The sequence below is a fragment of the Quercus suber genome, unplaced genomic scaffold, assembly GCF_002906115.3.
Source record: "Quercus suber isolate HL8 unplaced genomic scaffold, Cork oak 2.0 scaffold_19, whole genome shotgun sequence".
Taxonomy (NCBI): domain Eukaryota; kingdom Viridiplantae; phylum Streptophyta; class Magnoliopsida; order Fagales; family Fagaceae; genus Quercus; species Quercus suber.
In genome coordinates this window covers 2,482,127-2,497,756 of record NW_027069484.1, presented here as the reverse complement: position 1 = coordinate 2,497,756, position 15,630 = coordinate 2,482,127, and the positions used below count along the sequence as shown (strand labels likewise).

At 32.1% G+C, this 15,630-nt stretch overlaps 1 protein-coding gene across 2 annotated transcripts; it reads right to left on the bottom strand.

Annotated features, from left to right (window-relative positions):
• Positions 1 to 1,871: 1,871 nt before the first annotated feature.
• On the bottom strand, positions 1,872 to 13,960 carry LOC112031627 (glutathione gamma-glutamylcysteinyltransferase 1). Of its 2 annotated transcripts, none has more exons than XM_024064333.2 (8): positions 13,801 to 13,960; positions 7,378 to 7,534; positions 6,735 to 6,973; positions 6,174 to 6,337; positions 4,673 to 4,724; positions 3,332 to 3,559; positions 2,704 to 3,213; positions 1,872 to 2,298 (listed from the first exon to the last, which is right to left on the bottom strand). In XM_024064333.2, exons 1-8 carry the CDS (start codon positions 13,897 to 13,899, stop codon positions 2,212 to 2,214), a joined length of 1,536 nt encoding a protein of 511 aa, XP_023920101.2. In that variant the 5' UTR covers positions 13,900 to 13,960; the 3' UTR covers positions 1,872 to 2,211. The 2 variants fall into 2 exon arrangements, with proteins under 2 accessions (XP_023920101.2, XP_023920093.2); XM_024064325.2 differs by lacking the exon at positions 13,801 to 13,960 and adding an exon at positions 8,240 to 8,588.
• Positions 13,961 to 15,630: the final 1,670 nt, after the last annotated feature.

Below are 15,630 nucleotides of genomic sequence, written 5' to 3'. Positions count from 1 at the left end.
CAAGTTGAAACAGCTAATTCAACCAAAATCCTAAGATATTTTCTACCTTCTCCGACGCCTCTTTAAGCTATATCCAACTTCCAATTCAGCTACAACCTGGCAGAATCTTTCAGTCAGTACGAAGGTTACCTTCACCTCGGACTTTGGCGTCCTCGGACGTGTGCTATACCACTGTATATAACACCTGTTTATACCTTTCATATCACCTATTTGACGTGAATAAAACTTCTTTAGGCTGTCCTCGGACAACTGCGTGTTCTCGGATCGGGCCTTTGGGCCCTGAGCCCAATTCTGAGGGCTACTATACCTTTTTTAGGTAACAGGCCCCACAACCACTGTTTGTAAAATATTTAGCAATTTACCACTTTTTTGAAACTCGATTTTACTGTGTAATTCAAGTTCTTTGAAAAAATAGCCTTCAAATTTATTGTGCCATTTTTTATGGAACTCGAGTTCCATAAAAAATTTTCCATAAAACTCGAGTTTGTGAAAAAAGTGATAGATCCCTAATTATTTCGCAAATAGTAATAGATTCATACATATTTTGCCAAACAATGGTACTTGGCCATTTTGGCCATGTGAAATGTTTTGAAAAGTGAGTATGTAAAATATTAAAAAAAAAAAAAAAGGTTCTTATGCTAATATAGACAAAAAAAATTTACATGAGTTGATGCAAATGCTCCGACATCCATTAATCATTAATTTTAAGAAACTTTTAATAGAATTTGAAAAGGTTGTAAAAAAGAAAATTACTTTTTTACTTTTCTATAAAAAGTAAGACTACAAATTCATTCAATATATATATATATATATATTTTGGATGTGAATTGTGACAAATTCATTATTGGATTACATTTTCTTCTTATATCCTCTATATTTACAAAATTTCAAAAAGATCAAAGATCAATAATTATGTCATCAATCAAATCTTTAAATTTTTAGTTTTTGTAGTCTAAAATTATATAAAAATTTAAGTTTATAAATCAAATAATAAATAGAATTTGATTAACATAAAATTTGACATGTGTTTTACGAATATAAAAAACATGCAATTTAACGGTTAGATTTTCAAAATATGTAGTTATGTTAATTTGTTTAGTAATGGTTTGTTTGGAAGTTTAGAGAGGGAGGAGAGTAGAGGGGAGTAGAGGGAAGGGGAGTAGTGGGGAAGAGAGTAGAGGAGAATGATTCACCTCCACCTTATTTGGATGTTTTTAAAATTAGTAAGGGGGAAGGGAGTAATTAGCCATTTCCCTTGTGTAATTTTGTTAATATAATAAGGATAAATTAGGTAATTTACTTGGTCAATAGTTTATGTACTCTACTTCCCCTCCAAATCTCTCAAATTTGGGGGAATTAAAATTGGGGGGCTAGAGGGACTCCAAACCCCTCCAAACTCCTCCAAACCCCTCCCCCTCATTCTTTAAAAAACTTTCAAATAAGGTAATTGCATTACTCTCCCTCCCTCTACTCTACTCCCCCTCCTTTTTTAAACATCCAAACATGCCATAAGAGTTGTAGAATTAGGTTACAACTAAGTTTGTTACCAAACTTTGTCTTTAAATTTTGGCCCCCTAAACAATATATTAAGTCATTACAAACAAAAAGAAAAATTCCAATAAATTTTTTATCTAACTAAAATTTTGAAAGAGATATAACTTGTAACATTGATAATGAGACTATCATACAAAGATTTCAAAATAAGAAAATTTGTAGAAGAAAATTGTAAGACATTATGTATTTGCGTGTGTCTGTTTTGGTCAATGTATGAAGTTATCTTTTTATTAAATTTTGGTCCATAAAGGCTACCTTGAAAAATATTCCTGGAGCCGCCACTGAAGTTATTGGTAATTTTCAACAAGACCCACAAATAACACTACATTATTTTTCACCATTTATAACTTACCACCTAAGTGGTTGAAAAATTTTGTGATTGTAGTCTGAATCTAATGGAGACTAAAAGAAATTGTGTGCATATAAACCACAAAATTTTCGTTCCTAATTCATGGTCACACTTGAGCGACACTAGAGCTAGGATACTGTTGACAAGTTGAAACAGCTAATTCAACCAAAATCCTCAAAAATAGTAGAAAATAGCCTTGTTGCTGTCAGACTCTCTAATATTCTACTTCTACACTCATAATGGTAAGGACTTGCTCTTTTCTTAGACACATAAATACACTAATACAAAAAATGAGTCAAATGGGGGAGCTAAGAGAGAGGTGCACCAAGATTCTCATCTATCTTGTTCTCTTGGCATCTCTTGAGAAGGTGGAGCTGGTCTCTTAAGTGCAAAACCTGCCATACCAATTGATAATAAGAAATCTTAGAAATTATAGTAGCATACAATGTAAAATTAGTACCCAAAGAGACAATCATGTATTGACTCTTTATCAACAAAACTTTTGCAGTGATCTGGGGCACAACTTCTTGACTTGCATACTCTATCAAACCTTTTTTGTATGGCCATACTTGTTCAACATTTTCAAGAACAAAATGCATGTTTCCTTTGGTTCTCAAAATGTTGATCAACATGTAAATGTGAAAGGCATACTATTACTTTTAAGATGACAAGATAATGAGCACATGCAACAACATTTCTTATAAACAAACCACTCAGATAGATATCTAAACCATATTTGCAACAGAAGTGAGAACTTAAAAGCACACCAATAAAATAAAATTTCTACATGAATTAGTTACCTCCTCTTGAACCAAGGTGGGAAGCTTTTCGGTCGAAACAAGGCTGGATATTTCCTGTAAAAGCTTCTTGTCTTTGATACCAGACCATGTTTCTGGAGGCAAGGCTAGTAAAAGTGCAGTAAGAACGTCATTACTAGCTGGGAGCATCCCAATGTAATTGCTTGAGGCAGAGCAAGAGCAACTCTGTTTTGTTTGGGATGAAGGAACCAAAATGTCAACACCCTGCTGACATTTTCCATTAACCACTGTCCCAGACACTACTGTAACAGCCTTGTCACCATTAGCCTTCAAGCATTTTACACAAGTTTCGCGACAACAATATCCGTTCAATGAGCCATACTTCCCAGCCCAAATTTCTGCTCCTTGGCAACAAACAGTTGCAGCAATGTTAGGCAAATTGTCTTCAAAACCCAAAGGTGGTAAGTTTCGGCAGCAAGAATTTGCTGAAGACAAAAATGCTGCCACCTGTCTAAATAGGCCAGTCTCCTGCACCTGTTTCAATATTTCTTCCTGCAATAACAATTCTTGTCATTAAAAATTTGGAGGAAATGGAACAAACTTCAGAATTGAATCTGGCTCATCAGGGGGAAAGATGAATGTGAAAATGGAAAGGAAGTTTTTACAACACCTTCATGGCAACCCTTGCTTTCTCCTCTGTGCTTAAAATCTGACCAAAATCCTCTTGACTCCTAACCTCTGCAATCCACTTGATAAATTCTCCAAAATTTGATGGGAGCGATGAGAAAACAACAGAGAGAACTTTCTGAATGTCATTCACACCCTCTGACTTCAAGAGAAGAGGAACATCTTCCATTATGTACTTTGCAATACTGACCCAACTCTCATGTTTACAGCTCTGAAAGAAAATCCAGAATAAAATCCATTATCTTATGCAATATAACTTAGTCAATATTTCAGACATCTCCAAGCCCTAAAATCACAGACAACTAGACAAGTAATCTCTGTCTAAATCTGTGTGTGTGTGTGAACACCAATAATCAGTATATGAGTGTGGCAAACTCATTCAAAGACCAAACACCGTCAACGCAGGCATTCTTGCCAAATGAATACAGAATTTACCAACCCAAGTATATACATTCACCATCCTGTTGTTCATATGTTACCAAATTGTGAAAATCAATATGCAATGAAAATATTTTGTTGTAATTAAATTAATTGAGAAAACATCTAGAAGATTCTGTAATGGGGCTTCACCCAAAATATAAACCTTTTCAGAGGCAAAGCTGCAATTTCATGCATTATAGTCTAGTTTGTTCCACATAGGAAAACAAGTCTGTGTATACATAAACTTTACAGACAAAATATGTAAGTATAGTTTAAAATTATACAAACGATAATAAAGATTCTCTCGACACTGCAACTATACATACTTGAGAAAGAAATTGTATAGTTTAAAATTATACAAACGATAATAAAGATTCTCTCAACACTGCAACTATACATACTTGAGAAAGAAATTCACTCTCAGCTTCAAAGTAGAATTCATACAGATGAGGCCCCTGTAGAAACCACCATCACTATTTTTATTTTTTATTTTGATAGGTCACTATTTTTATTTTTTGATTTGTAAGTTAGGCATGCACCTGCTGGGTCATAAATCCACAACCTCGCGCTCCACTTACCTCTTACAAGAGGAGGTTCCATTTAAGCTAGAGCTCATTGGCTCATCACAATTATTAAGAGCAACAAAATCTTGCCTCTCAAGAAGAGGAGATGAAGTCAAAGTAAAAACATAACTATCCAAGTCATTTATTATTATTGAGAAATTGCAACATAAAATAGGTAGAATTGTATTATTCCATTTTTGTGTGTGTGTGTGTGGTGCGGGGGGGGAGGGAGGGGGGTGGTGTTCACTATTACAGATTGAACATTAAGAAAGAAAAAAAGGACGATGAAAGGGTAATACAAACAAGATGCAAAAACATAAACAATTACAACTCAAGCATACCAGGGTATAAAGCAATCCTGGCTCCCTGTGAGGTGTAGATATAAGCATGAACCTGAGAAAAGCACAATAACACATGATTGACACATAATCTATCTTGAATAAAAAAAATCAAATGCAAAAGCAACTATGATAGCAAATCACACAATGCAAAAAGAAGCATTTAACCTAAGTATAGATATTTTGGAGCATACTTGAAAAGAATTGCCTCAGTATCTCTCTATAGGCTTTGGGCAAGGTTTTCAATGACCCGTGTTTGAATGTTCTTGATATTTTTGCTTTTGCCTTAAAAAGAATCTCCCTTTTCGGTTTTTCCAACTGTGTTTATTTCTTTTCTTTTAATTTAGTTTTTCATCTATAATCCCCACCAAAAAAAAAAAAAAATCAACATAAAAGATTGAATGACGTAGTGGCATATAACATGTAATGACCAAGGGAGGTGCAGTGGAGGTAAACAAAACAATACAAGAATTTGGAGGATGAATGTTTAATTATTTAAACTTTTACAAGAAGGCATTCAAACTGAATGCAATTGCACCCTGTTTGTAATTTAAATAAAGGAAAATTACAATTTATTTTTCTGTGGGTTGACCAACTAAAATAAAATCATTATGGTTCCATTTAAAATAAAAAAATTCTGCATTTTGAGGAAAAACTTTTCATTACAAATTACCACTTTGTGGTTTAATCCTATCACAATTTAGTCTGATATAAGCAATTGAAGTAAAGAAATGACTCCCTGCAGGCCACCAAAAGCTGTCGATTGTGGACCTTGACTTGGAGGATAGGGGGAATTGTGATGGTGGCCACACAAAAGCCAAAAGGAGAAAGCAAAATTAACTTCATGCTATGGGTGAGGTTGTTGAATAAGATTCCCTAAAGTTTCGATTAAAATGAAACTTTTATGGGATCTTTTAACAGAAACCTAATGATTTCATTTTAGTCAAAATCTTCTGTGGTTAAAAGTAGCAATTGTGTTAGTGGACTAAATTGTGATAAGGCCAAACAACCAGGGGATAACAATGTTACTGAATGCACATTAAAAAAAAAAAACCCTGAGAAGCTCCTCTCCTAGTTAAACAAAAAAAGTAACTTTTCAGTGCTTCAATGAAAGAGGAATTAACTCTCTCTTTTTTTCTTTTTTCTTTTTCTTTTTTTTGGGGGTGGGGGGGGGGGGGGGGAGAAGGGAAGCAAAAAAACAAAAGGCTTCACTTTTTAGTCAAAAATACAGGGACCCCAAATTAGTTTCATATCTTTATTCTGCAGTTTGGCACAACTTTTAATTGAGTAAGTCGCCTTCTTTGCTGTCAATATGAAAAGTCATCAGGCAATTGTCAATTATGACTAAACATTTTGATAAATGTTAATTAGGTCTTGAACCAAAAGTTTCTTCAGTGAAAGAAATATCAAGAGTCAAGACAAACAAGTTGGTTCAAGCATGCATATCCAAATCATTGTGATTAAGTATAATAAATTACTAAAGAAAATATACGTGAATACATACCCTCTATGTTGTCCAGTTGTATCATCAATAATATTCATTCCTTCCCAAAGATTACTGAGAGGAACCCAATGAGGAGGATATTTAAAACGTGCAACATCCAATATTAGCGCCATGTCTCTTCCAGCATGATAACCACCAATAGGTGAAAAATGACCTGTTCCTGTCTGCAAAAAAAAAAATCAATTGGTACTTACCTCAATTTTTTTACATGTAAGACATTGCATTATTATAAAAGGTATTGGAGATTATATATAACACACCATACTTGTTGAATATTGTGCACCACAAACTTATAAATGGTAAAAAAATCAAAATTCTCTTTCAAAAAATTTCATTTGAAATACTGATCGATACTGCATAATTGAACCTGCATGTTAATATTTTTGCTATTAAAGTAATACATGTTGTCAAGCTCACAGTTTTATTCCTCCAAATTGATTAACAGATTGAAGGTTATTACATACAAGGCCAGGATAGGAGCCCACCTATGCATGAAAACACCTAGGACACGCACACAGAGAAGGCAGTGATGAGTGAAATCTGCAATTGGTAAATGCTTACCTGTTTCAAAGCAGATCTATGATATGATGAGATCACATGACAATTATCAGAAGTGGAACATGTAATGACATGTTTACGGAATTCATCAATGGTAGTGTGACTTGTGCGGAAGGCTTCAACTTTTGCTCCAGCACAGTGAGCAAAACATACAACCTTCCCAAATGAGATGCCTCTAGTTCTGACATTTTCCAATGATTCACAGCAGTCAAGCATAGATTCATCAAACCATCTCCAAGGTCCTGTAAGTAAGATGAATTATAAGACACATAACACATAATAAGTCGTCATATATCATCAAAAAAGATGAATAATATTTTACATGTTTTGGAATGGTCTCAAAAAGAAAAGAAACACCCATTATATTGTGCAAGAGCCAATTATGTAAATTGAAATCATCTGTGGATAGGGGCGTCAGATAATGAAATCAAGGCATCAGCAGCCAATTATAACAAACACTTAGATGTCAACAAGCACATTTAAATTGTCTTATGATTCATACTCATGCAAGAGAAAACAATAGTGACATGCTAAACCAAGCAATTACAGAACCCCACTAAATGGCGGTGATTAGCATTGTATCAACTAGCTGGAACAATTATGCAAAATCTTCAATATGACAAGATTTAAACAAATTGAATAGTACCCTTCCATTTTCTTCCTGGATCAATAGCGAGGGCGTTCAAGACCATGGACAGACTGGCCAGTCCACAATATGCAGGCTCCGATTGCGTCTGAAAATTAGAAATCAACCTATAAAAACCCTCCATTGTCCCATTTTGAATGGCCTCGATGAAAAGCTTCTGCAATTACAGAAACACACGGGCTTAATGATTGATATTCGATAGCAACCAGAAATAATGACACTCCCACAAGTCAACAACTAAAGAACCACACAGTATATCTAGTATCTACAATATGTATTTCCCAAATTAGCTTACTTATTGTCACCAATGAAGTGATAGAATTAAATTCTTAAAAAAAAAAAAAAAAAAAAAAAAAAAACCCCAGAAACCTATTTATTAAAAAAAAAAAAAAACCTTAAATAAGCTAAACCCACAATGTAATCACTTCATACACTTACTTTTCTATAAAAAAAAAACACATAAGGATCATCCATTAATCTTAAAATAACCCTACCCAGAAAAGCTACCATCATAATAAAAAACACACAATTATAGTAAAAGAATCGATTATTATATGCATTCAGATAACACTCCCATCTATATTATAAAAAAGAAACAACAACAAAAGACAAATAGAGAATCACAGTCCCACATTGCTAGATAAACTAAAAAACTTCAATTCTTTTCATTCTTAACTATAAATTTAACAAAAATCCGAACCAAACAAATCAAAATCACCAAAAAAAAAAAAAAAAAAATCAAACGCAAACAAGAATTCAAACCCAGAAATACCCTTTAGTAGACAAATTCATCAAGATCATAAAATTGAAAAAAAAAAAAATTTGAAATTGCGGAACTGAAAGAGGAGCAACTGTAACTGACCTTGCCTTCAGAAGAAGCGAAATCAATTGCAGGTGGAGAAGGAAGTGATCGCCGGTACAACCCAGCCATAGCCATTTTTATTTTGTTTATTTATTTTGCTTTTGTTTTCTTATTGCGTAAAGTAACGGTACAAAAGCTCCAACGTGAAAAAGGTGGAGTGGTATCAAAGTGTATTTTTTTGAGAAAATATAAGTTTCTAAGTGATTTTTTAATAAAAACAAATTATTAAATAATTAGAGATATCGTATTTAAATTCTCGACGTCTCTGTTGAAAACAGAGTGAAGTATCGAACTAGAGAGAAGTGTCGACGACTAAGATGAGTCATACATGTGTTGTGTCGGGTGCAAGACTTTTTGGTCTTTGGAGTCTCTTGGTTTTGGCTGAAAGATTGACAAATTTTTTTTTTTTTTTTTTTGAGCAAAGAAAGATTGAGAATTCTAGGAAAAAAACAAACAAAGAACCGTGTTTAATATGGGAAATTAATGTTGACTGTGAAATATAAAATTGTAGTTGTGGGAATTTTCTTTTTCTTTCCTTTTAAAATCAAGTCTATATTTAAATTATTTCAGCGCTATGAACCTGAGTAATTTTTTTTTTTTTGAGAATCATGAATCTGAGTAATTAAAGTTTATTAGTTAATATGTTAAGGATTTTGAGCTTAATAGTAGTTAAGGTTCAAGTCAAATTCTTGGTGTAAGGATATATGGATAATATCTTCGAACCAAATAATCCTAGTGTAATTGTGTTTTCTCTCTATGCTCTATCTTTTCTTTCCTTTCTTTGGATTTCTAACCTAATATAACTATTATTAGATTAGGCATTCTCTAAGTCTCTATATCCCATTTTTAATTTGGCGTAAATGGACTTTTAATCCCTACATTTTAAAGTTTTTTCATTTTAGTCCCTACATTTTATTTTTTCCACTTTTAGTCCCTAAAACCAATTTACGCGTTCTATTTTAGTCCTTTCCGCCAGTCAACCGACGGAAATAGCTGAGGTGGCAGCCGGAGCAATTAAAATATTATAAAAATGCCACGTCACTCATGACACATCAGCATATAAATTTAAAAAATTAATTTATTAATTTTAACTAAATAAAAAAATAAAAACATAATTAAAAACAATAAAATCAAACCCAAACCCAGAAAATCATACCCAAGAACACGAATTCAAAATTAAAAACAATAAAATCAAATGCCTATGAACACAAGAACACAAACCCAGAAAATCAAACCCAAGAACAAAACCCAGTTTATTTCAAACAATCAAACTCAAAATCAACCCAGAAACCTCAAAAAAAACCAAGCCAAACTCAGTTCATTGAATCAAACCCCAGCCAAACCTCAAACTCAAACTCAAAATCTCAAACCCAGAAAAACCCAGCCAAACTCAGCTCATTGAATCAAACTCGATTCTTTAATTTTTTTTTTTGGTTTTTTTGGTTTCATTTTTTGGGTTTGGGTATTTGATTTTCAACCGAGCTTGAAAATTGCCGGCATCAAAGGCCGATCTTCACGCCCCAAATGCCAATCTTCAAACAACCAAACCCCAAACACCAATCTCGACACCATCCAACCAAACCCAGAAACTGCCACCACCACCGCCACACAACCCACCTCTACCATATGACCCACACATCCTAAAACTTCCACCACACGACCCACACAGCCCATAACCTCCACAACCCGTCAATCTCCACCATGCCGACTCTGATCTGCACGGTCCATAGAAACCCCAAACGCCGATCTCCACTACGTCAAAGGTCGATCTCCACACCCTAAATCCCGATCTTCAAACAACCAAACCCCAAACGCCAATCTTGACACCATCCGCTGATCTGTAATGAGAGAGAGAAGGAAGAGAGAGAAGAGAAATAATAAGAGAGTGGGTGGTGGCTTGCAGTGGACTGGACAGTGGGTCCGGCCATGGGTGGCTCTAGTGATGGTGTTCATGACCATGGGTTTCAGCCTTGAAGAGAATGGGTTTGAAGAGAAGAGAGAGCAACATGAGAGAGAGAGAGGAGATGAGAGAATGAAGAGAGAGAAATGGGTTTGATTCAAATATGATCTGGATTTTTTGTGTGTTTGATTCAAATCTGATGTATTTTTATGTATTTTTTTTTATTTGATTTGGTATTTTTATGTTTTTTAATTTTGTTAAAATTAATAAATTAATTTTTTTAATTTATATGCTGATGTGATATGGTGATGTAGCATTTTTTATAATATTTTAATTGCTCCGACTGCCACCTCAGCTATTTCCGTCGGTTGACTGAGGGAAAGGACTAAAATGAAACGCGTAAATTGGTTTTAGGGACTAAAAGTGGAAAAAAAAAAATAAAATGTAGGGACTAAAATGGAAAAACGTCAAAATGTAGGGACTAAAAGTGCATTTACGCCTTTTAATTTTGATACAATATATATTGGTTAAGTCAATTGTCAAAAGTCACTAGACTTTTCTAATGAAATTCCAACGCCCAATAATTATTATAAAAAATGGACAAAGTTTAGTTATAAAATTAGTTGTAATCTTAGGCTACAACCTTACTCAATATCTTTTTATTGAAGGTAAATTTTGAAAAATCTACCATTGGATTACATCTTCTTCTTATATCATTCATACTTGCAAAATTTATAAAAAATTAAAAATTAATAACTATGTCATTAATAAATTGTTTAAATTGCAAGTTTTTGTAGTTTAAATTATGCATAAAATATAAGCTCAAAGATTATATAGTAAATAATATCCGATTGATATAAAATTTGACATGTGTATTAAAAACGAAAAAAGCATGCAATTCAACAGTTAGATTTTCAAAATATGTAGTGATGTTTATTTTATTGAGTAAAATTGTAAACTTAGGCTACAACTAATTTTGTAGCTAAACTTTGTCCTTATTAAATAGAGTTTAAATTTTATAAGAATGTGGTGTGAAATTCAAGTTTTATAACTTTCAATCTCAACATATCACATCATCTTATCACATATTAAAAAAATAAGTACAACTACACCCAATCAATTCTAGTAACCATATGAAAATTCAATCAAATTGAGAGTTTATTGAGATGCTATTAAGCATAGTATGATACTATGATGTACTGAGTTTTGAGTAAAAAATTAATGTGGCAATCTTTTATTGGATGTTGTAAAACATGAGTTTTACACCCTTATTATTATCAAATTTGGACTCTATTGGATATTGTGAAACTCTAACATTTTTAAGGATGATTATAATATAGGTGTTTTTTTTTTCTTTTTCTTTTTTTTTTTAAATTCTAGAGTTTATTATTGTGTGAGTGAGGACTTGAATCTTAGAACAAATTATATCACTAAATTACAAGACTCTTTTCTTCTCAAATTTTATAATAAAAAAAAAATAGTGCAATTCCACAACTCAAGGCCTAAAATTTATCGAGGCAAAAGATTTAGTACAATTCCACAACTCAAGGGTGCTGTCCATGCATCTATTGTGAAGAAAGGAAATAATGGAAAGGAAGAGAGAGAAGGGGTGAGAAATAAGGATGTTGGAAGAATAATTAGCAAAGATACGGTCCCCTAATTACTTGGATTTATGCATATGATTCTCCTAATTTTTTGTTGTCCTTCTATTATTAAGCCACAAAACTTTTAGAGACCCCATAATTTTACAATCATTATTCTAATACAAAAATTTTAATTGAATAAATTTTATTCCATATTTAGAACTTTTTTTTTTTTTTGGAATCTTTAGACAATTCCTAAGAAAATAGGGAGTGGGCACATTATATATATATATATATATTTTAAATGGTAAATATATAAGTTCATATACGAATACTAACATAATAAACATCTTACTTATAATATATAATTCCGTATATAAATATGATCACAATAAATACTTATTAAAAACTACTATAACTACTAGATTTAACATTTTAAAAAATACAAAAAATTATATTACGTTAAATTTTCTCGTGCATTACACAATTGCCAACTAGTTAATACTCCTACAATATAACTTACCGTGAAATATTTTCCTAGAAAAAAAAAAAAAAACATTTAGTACATGCATGCAGTCCTCAACTTTGGGGTATAACATAACATAAAATACGTTCCCACTACTAGATGATTGTAACGCTTTAGTGGCCAATAAAAATGGCACAAGGAGTCAACACCACAAGGCATTGCAGCAATTTCAATAAAAAAAAAAAAGCATGATTTTCACCTTAGACCATTCAATGAACTATAAATAGAAGAAGTTCAAAATTTTTAAAATCAAACTGAAATCAAACTTTAATGATATTATAATTAATTTATTAATTATTTAAAATATAAATAAATACTTTTAATTAGTACAAATAAAAAAATTAACTAAAATAGTTTAATTAGATAAAAGATGTATCTTTCTCACTATTAGTCTATTGAGCTTTACGAGGTATGTGGTAGTGGTTTTGTCCGGCAATACAGTGGGCGCACTTAATAAAAACAAAAATACAGCTATACACTTGTTATTAGTGCACTGCTCAAAAACAAGAAACAAGAGACAATACGAGGAGATAGTTTCTAGCTGCTGCCTGCTGGGCGAGGTGTTGCCGAGAAGGAGTAGAAGAAATTAGGAGGTGGGGATAATTGGAGAGATATACTACCAGAAAATTAACAGTGATGTTAGCAACCTCACCAACTTGGCTCTCTGTTTTCTTTTTCTCTCTCGCAGTTTGTTTTTTAATTTTTTAATTTTTATATTTGAATTCTTTATAGACTGAGATTTGTTTTTTTGGCGAAATATAGTAAAAAAATGGAACTATGCGAACCTCTAAAACCGGCCACAGTTTTTAGAACTGTATGATTTGACCGCGGTTAGAGTGATTTCATGCATTAGTTTTAAAAGAACCGGAATAACGAAAGGTTAACAAGCTATGTGATTTTCATTTTTCTGGTTTTTTCTTTTAAAAAGATTTAATATTTTCTTCTTTAGACAGCTAGTTTCTCCAAAAATTTTCCCTTGTGTGTTTACATTAAGTACTCATATTTGACCATTTTATCTAAAAGTTTCTAGTTATTTCCTTACGTATGCAGGACTAAAGTCAAAACTTGAACTGAAAGTATAATTTATGCTTATAGTAATTGATCTTCTTGACATTATTCAAAGAGAAATTTCATTAAACCTATAAAATTAGATTAATTCTTACTCTATACATTGAAAGTTTCTCCAACCAGCATTAAAAAAATAAAGTATATTGCTAAATTTAACATCAAACAACAAATGCCAGCTACCTTTTCCTATTTGCTTATTTGTTTATTTACAATTTTTTTTTTAAGCATCGCATTAGAAACAGCAGCAAACAACAGTTTGTACATCACTTGGGAAAAAGGTTCGAGTTAGGGTTAGTAAAAAAACAGCTCCCATACACATGAAAGTAAATTTAAAAAAAAAAAAAAAAAAAATCATATGCTCTAAATTCTAAAACCAACTGACACAAAAAGTTAAGCACCAAAAATTCACATAAAAATAAAACAGAACTCTTCAACTGAATGAAAGAATAAAAACAAAAATAAGAGGATGAACAGAGAAACTGACCTTGCCTTCGGAGGAAGTAAAATCAATTGCAGGAGGAGAAGGAAGGGAACGTTTGTAAAAGCCAACCATTGCCACCTTTTTTTTTCTTTCATTCTCCATGCTAGTAGTGTTTGTGTTTATTGTGTTACAATATTTTTTGGTGGGTGGAGGCGGAGACAAAGGAAGAATGAAAGAAGAATGCGGTGGCAGAAATTCTCCTTCCACCATGTTTTTACTGGTTTCGAAAGAGAGAGAGGAAGGGGAATAAAAAATCATTTTTTCCAAATTGAGTTTATTTAGCAACATAGTATTAATTAGCTTTATTATTTCCAAAAAAGAAAAAACGTAAAACCCTTCTTTTCTCTCTTTTGTCTTTATATAGAGTCTATACTGAATCTTCAAAATTATTACTTGAAGATGTGCGACGAGATTTCAGGAGAAAACTGTACTTCGTAAAGACTATATATGAAAATTCAATATGTGATTTTCCTTTTTATTTAGACTTCCCCTTTTAAATAGCCCTAAACGACCGACTCTGAAATTTCTCTTGGAAAAACCAAATTATAAGTTTTTTTTTTTTGAAAGAAAACCAAATTATAAGTTGAGGCGGCTTCCATGTCAAGCTCAATGAGTCCGTCTCTTGGTAGGTAAAGCATAAAGTTTTGCTATTACCACACATGTCATGCAGGACTAAAAAGACCATGCAGTTTTGTTTACATGACTTTTTGCAACGAGTCATGTAACTTGTTAAAATAGTAATATTCATAAATAATCATATAAAATAACTCTAAATAGGTTTGGAGTCAAATATTGTCAATGGGTAAATAGTAAAGGAAAAAGTCAATGAATGTTTTAAAAGTATAAATTTAGATAATATTTTTAGAAACTTTTAATTAAAAAAAAAAAACAACTAATTTTTCTTTTTTGGAAAACTTTTTACATTTCTCATTTAAGTGATATCAAACTTTCCTAAAATTGTTAATTAACAAATGTCTTAAAGGTAAATGTACCCAATAGTAAATATAATAGCAGTTACCCATTCAATTAAACTCTATTAGATTTTTTTATGTGATCTTAAATGTTAATTCATTTGTGTGACCTTTCCACACTGACATTGATAATCAGAAATTCTAATACCACGGACTAAGTCGCAACTTTTGGTATATCATGGACTAAGTCACAACTTTTGGTATAACTATCCTACATGACATACTGTAACCAGTTGTTTATCACTTTTATATAAGCTCGCCACTTTTTGTCCACCACTCACAATCTACCATATGGATAGTTGGGGTTTAGTTTGTGATACAAAAATTTTTGTTGATGAATTGAATAGAGTATATAGGGCATACACAAAATATAGATCAACAGTTTCAAATAGAAAAGCAATAGCTCCTACAAAACGGTTTACCTATGTGAGATGCAATTGTCATGTTTCGATAAGAAAATAGCAACACAACAATTTGAAATGGGATGATTGTTTTTTTTTTTTTAAAAAAAATTTGGGTAAGGAGTTTTAAAATTTTAAATCTATTTCTGTAGAAAACATTAGAAGATATTAATTGAGTTGTAAGACTTACGTTAATATGGCTAACATAAGTGAATAATTTGATATGACTTATGAGATGGATGGTTTTATTTTGTTTTTTTATAATTCCAAAATTGGGTAGGAGGGATTTAATGTTTTAAACCCTTCTCCGTGCAAGACATTAGTAGATGCCAATTGACTTATTAAATTTATGTTAATATGGGTATAGAGACAAGATCCCAGCCCTTGGATTCACCTATTGACAGCCTAAAAAGTAAAAGTAAAAATAAAACATAAAATGTAAAAGATAAGATTAATTAAAT